The sequence below is a fragment of the Triticum aestivum genome, chromosome 3A, assembly GCF_018294505.1.
Source record: "Triticum aestivum cultivar Chinese Spring chromosome 3A, IWGSC CS RefSeq v2.1, whole genome shotgun sequence".
In the NCBI taxonomy this organism is placed as follows: domain Eukaryota; kingdom Viridiplantae; phylum Streptophyta; class Magnoliopsida; order Poales; family Poaceae; genus Triticum; species Triticum aestivum.
This window is the reverse complement of record NC_057800.1, coordinates 656,168,382-656,173,726: the sequence shown is the minus strand read 5'-3', so window position 1 is coordinate 656,173,726 and position 5,345 is coordinate 656,168,382. Positions and strand designations below refer to the sequence as shown.

The window sequence follows — 5,345 nt, the reverse complement described above, 5'->3', positions numbered from 1 at the left end:
CGATAAACTATGTCTAACACAAACCATGGTTCCCGCGACACGCAACATATACAACATGATATTTCTAAATACAAGATGTATTAGTTTTTCTAGAAGTAAAATAATAATTTGGTATTCTAGACATTCATATTTTTGTCTATAAAATTGGTCAAAGTTAGACAAATTTGACTTTTTTTTACAAATAATACACCTCATATTTAGAAATGCGGGTCATGATAAGCTATGTCTGACCCAAATCGTCGTGGCCGCCACACGCAACATATACAACACAATGTTTGGTGAGGAGGACCTCTTCTCTTAGATCATCAGGACGACCTCTTCCAACTTGTTCTCGCTAATCATTCCTATAAAATAATATGAACAGCCTCGTGCAGCAAAGGAAAGCTGCGCGCGCGGTAGGCGGTAGGCGACGTACGGCAGTGCTAATACTCAAGTTGACAACGGCATGGAACATGTCAAACACGCTTCCACAAAATCCTGCAAAATGGCTAGGCTATATATAGCTTACAAACCGTTCTGGTTTCCCTCACATCCACCTTCTACGATATTCCTTCATTCCCTTCTAGCAGCTAGCTTGCCAATCCATCCCTCAGTGGCAAATTGAGCAGCTTAATTCTAGCCTTCTCCTTCTGAACGTGCAGTGGTGCACATGGCGGCTTTCTCTTGCTTCCCGTTAGCTGCTCGCTGCTGCCTCTTGCTCACGGCAGCGCTAGTCCTAGCGCTGAGCCATGGAGCCCACGGTTATGGCGATGTAGGTGCCGGGTTGAGTTCGTCCTTCTACGACGACTCGTGCCCCAGTGCGCGCGACATTGTTCGGCGCGTCATCCAGAACGCCCGCGTCGTGGACGCGCGCATCCCAGCCAGCCTCATCCGGCTCCACTTCCATGATTGCTTTGTTCAGGGTTGTGACGGCTCGCTTTTGCTGGACAATGACCTCCCGGCGATCATGACCGAGAAGGAGGTCCTTGCCAACGACAGGTCAGCACGCGGGTTTAAGGTGGTCGACAGCATCAAGCGTGCACTGGAGAACGCATGCCCTGGCATCGTCTCCTGCGCCGACATCCTCGCACTCGCCTCCGAGATCTCCGTCGAGCTGGCTGGAGGGCCACGCTGGAGTGTGCCGCTTGGCCGCCGTGATGGCACAACCACCAACATCGAGAGCGCCAAAAATCTACCGAGCCCCTTCGACTCTCTGGAGACGCTCCAGGAGAAGTTCAGAAACTTGGGCCTCGACGACACTGACCTTGTCGCCCTCCAAGGAGCACACACCTTTGGGCGGGCACAATGCCAGTTCACGCAGCGGAACTGCAGCGCTGGGCAGGACGAGGAGACGCTGGCGAATCTCGACACAATCACCCCTGACGTCTTCGACAACAAGTACTACGGCAACCTCTTGCGTGGCCGCGCCCCTCTCCCTTCGGACCAGGTAATGTTGTCTGATCCCGTTGCCGCCGCGACCACCGCACGGATCGTTCGTAGGTTCTCCGGAAGCGAGAAGGACTTCTTCAAGAATTTCGCGGCCTCAATGGTCAAAATGGGGAACATAAGCCCGCTCACCGGAAGGGCCGGGGAGATTAGGAACAACTGCCGGAGGGTGAACAGAAAACCCTATCGATGAATGGGATTGATGTTACGACTTGTGAACTCGTTGTCCTTGTGTAAATAATTCTTTTATTTCATTCCAACTGTAAAGTATTTTCTTATTATTTTGTTTTGGAAATAAATGTAAATGTTCATCATGTGATTGTTGCAAACCAATATTTTTGGAGTGTTACAAGAAAACGGGACGTATTTCATGTACAAACCGAACACTCTTCGACGAAGTATGAGGATTTCAAACAGAAAGTGTGGACTTGATCCAGAACTCAATTTTTTGCACCATTTTCTCTTTAAACTTTTTTATGTTTAATACACACCATGCAAAATCAAAAAAAGACTTTCCACGGACAAAATGGGCACATGCCTCTTTTTCCCACCATACATACAAAATTTTAAAAGACTTTCCGTGGAATTGCTAGTAAGTATTCTAAATCAAAACTGTTGCTTGTTGAAGACTTTCCGTGTATAAAATAGAAGCTAAAAGTCCCTCGTTGTCTAAAGAAAATAAAGAAATGGGAGAAAGTTAGAACATGTTGATTGATTGATGATGTGGACAGGTTGTATGTCAAGAGAAATAATGTATTAGGAGTATAATAGATGTAAGGATCACACAATGTGGCCGATCCGGTCTCAGCCCATTCCTGGCAAGTGGCAACTACAAAGTCACGATATATCACATGTTGATTAAGGAAAATCAAAGTCTGTCTGACGCAATCCGTCGTCGCCGCCACACGCAGCATATGCAACACAATATTTCGTTAGGAGGACCTCTTCTCTTAGATCATCAGAACGGCCTCTTCTAATTTGTTCGCGCTAATCGTATATGTATATAGTAAAATAATATAAGCAGCGGTAGGTAGCAGGCGATGTACCGCAGTGCTAATACTCAAGTTCACAATGGCATGTCAAACGCGCTTCCACAAAAAGTTTCTAACTCTTTTTATCATGTCCGTCTTCAAAATTCTTAAAAAAAATTGCAAAGAAATTATTGACACGATGTCACAATTTTGATGGGGTGACGAGGACTATCAGAAGAGGATATATTGGATGCTGTGATGGAAGATGTGTGCTCCAAAAGATCAAGGAGGTATGGCCTTCCGAGATATACACTGTTTCAACATGGCATTATTTGCTAAGCAAGCGTGACGTCTTCTTGATAATCCCGATTCTTTATGTGCCACTATCTTGAGAGATAAGTATTTCCCTATCGGCGATTGATGGATGCAAGTTTAAGGAAGTGATCCTCTTTTACTTGGCAAAGCATTATGGCGGGAGTCAACTGCTTGAGAAATAATTATATCTGGCGAGTTGAAAATGAAAAAAATATCAATATTTGGAGAGATGCATGGATCCTGAATTGTGCGAATAGAAAAATTATTACTCCTAGAAGATGGCACCTCCTGTCAAAGGTTGCTAATCTTATTGATCCAGTCACGAATTGTTGGGATGGAGATTTGGCGAGATAGACGTTCTGGCCAATTGATGCACAATGGTTCCTCGCGGTTCCCCTTCCTATGCATAATATATTGGATTTCATTGCATGGAGCTATACAAAAATTGATGTGTTCACTGTTTGATCAACTTATTTGGAGGAACGGAACCAACAACATGGGAGGACATTGCAATATACTAATGATATATGGGCCGAATCAGAATTAATCTTATCTGGGGTGAGATTTGAAAATTATCGTGTCCGGAAAAGGTAAAGTTTTTTATTTGACGTGTGTTGCATGGAACTCTACTGCGTCGAATTACGCTTGCCAATAGACACATGAAAGTTTCACCCATCTGCCCATCATGCTCGAATGGGAAGATACAAAACATGTATTGTTTTTGTGGCAGAAGGTAAAAGAGGTTTGGGGTAAGTTGGGGATGTGCGAGGCAATTAAAGAACTTGTGTTATTGATCGTAGGTTGAGGCAGTTCTTGAATTCTTACTTCATATGCCACACCAATAACTATCTATATTGGGTTTCTAGAATGCACGTGAATTAATCGCATAACCGCTTGGTACTTATGGTGCGATAGACACATGTTGGTTTAAGAAGAAAAGTCTCAATATGTATACCAGATTTCGACATGGGTTCGTGATATGACGACATAATGTTTTGCTCACTCCCCTTGTGCGACTAGTAAAAAAGAAGGATAGAGTATACCACCTATGGTTTTTAAGCTGAATGTTGATGCTTCTTTTCATCATGATTTGCTCAGGGGCATGGCTGGGGTTGTCCTCAAAGATGTCAAAGGAAAATTCATTGTTAGCAGAAACTAGGAGATCGATTGGTGTGCTTATGTACTGAGGGCAGAAGCGATGGCTCTTAGGTTTGGCTTTATTCTTGCATTAAAGACGGGATGTAATCGTCTTGTTATTAACTCTGATAATATGAAAGTCATTGACACAATGAAGAATGAAGGACAACTTGCGGGAGTGGTGGCAGTCTGCGATGATTGCTAATTCATGGCATGTGATTTTCCTTTGACTAGATTTAAACATTGTAATAGGGTAGCTAATAAGGTTGCTCATAAACTTGCTAGGCTAGTGAAATTTCTGCAACTAGGGATTGGTTTGAGAAGTCTATGGAGAATATTGTACCTCTTCTTATTGTAATCATTATCTATACTTCTAATGGGCCAGTTAGTTGAATAGTCCCACCTCTTTTATCTGGGTTTTTTCGTCTCCCTTTCCACCATCCCTTATCACCGGCTTATAGTCTATGGATATACATACAGTTAGTTGAAGCATTTATGAGAGGGGATGGAGTGGCGGCTGCGTGGCAAATTCGACCCGACCAGGTGCGACAGCAGATGGAGCGGCGGCTGCACAGACAAACTCGTGGAGGTGTCGGTATGCACCCTGATTTTGAGCCTGGGAGGATCCTCGCTCTGCTTTGTCCTCAAGTTAGATTGTCTACTTCGTGTTGTGCTCTCGAGTGATGCACTAATGCATGTTTGATTCCTTACCTTTTCTTTTTCTTTCCCTATCAATTAGTACGGTTCTTAGCTGATTGCATGATTAGGATTTAACACTATATCCTAAGAAGAAAATTAATGAAGGAACAGATTGCTCTGCTCCAGTTCGGTGGTAGCGGAAGAGAGGCAATCATGGGGGTGACAGACGCAATGGCTTGAGCATGCAGGTAACCGCACGACAGATGGTCATCCCCAAGTTTCTACGGCTGAGTTTGGTGGTTGCTCCAGTTACCTCCTGGACATTGCTTTAAATCATCAAAGCTGAACGTCGTTCCTTGTCATAGAGGAGGTCAGTACATCAAATCACCCCTAGGCTCCATTACTTCTCATTTGCATATCTTAGGAGATTGGTATGTTTCTTACTTGTCCTTTCAATTCGTTTTTTACCCCCCCCCCCCCCCCATGCTTGTAGGATGATTGTACGACATATCTGTTAGAATAGCCAATCATCCTAAAATTTTCTTATATAAATGGTGCATATAGGATTATGTTCTTCTCCTTTTTGCTAAAATTATTAAGAACTAATGTTTAAATTAGTTCAACCGATTGTGTTACTTGTAAGTAATATATACCTATCACATTTTAGAAGCTTCTTTCTTTACGTAAAGATTTCACTAGGATGCTAACATAGTAGGGGTCATACTATGATTTCTTTAGCATTGCTTGATTTGGCCATATGGTTTTCAACTGTTTGATCTTGCATTGACTATAAACCCTGCTCATTGTGGATTCGTTCAAAGCAAAGATGCTAGATAAGTAGTTACTATATTCTGTGTG

General features: G+C 43.3%; 1 protein-coding gene across 1 annotated transcript; it reads left to right on the top strand.

Annotated features, from left to right (window-relative positions):
* The first annotated feature begins 548 nt into the window (after positions 1–548).
* LOC123058972 (peroxidase 2-like) lies at positions 549–1,618 on the top strand. The gene has a single exon (XM_044481636.1). The coding sequence runs from the start codon at positions 650–652 to the stop codon at positions 1,616–1,618; it is 969 nt and encodes a 322-aa protein (XP_044337571.1). The 5' UTR covers positions 549–649.
* The last annotated feature ends 3,727 nt before the right edge of the window (positions 1,619–5,345 follow it).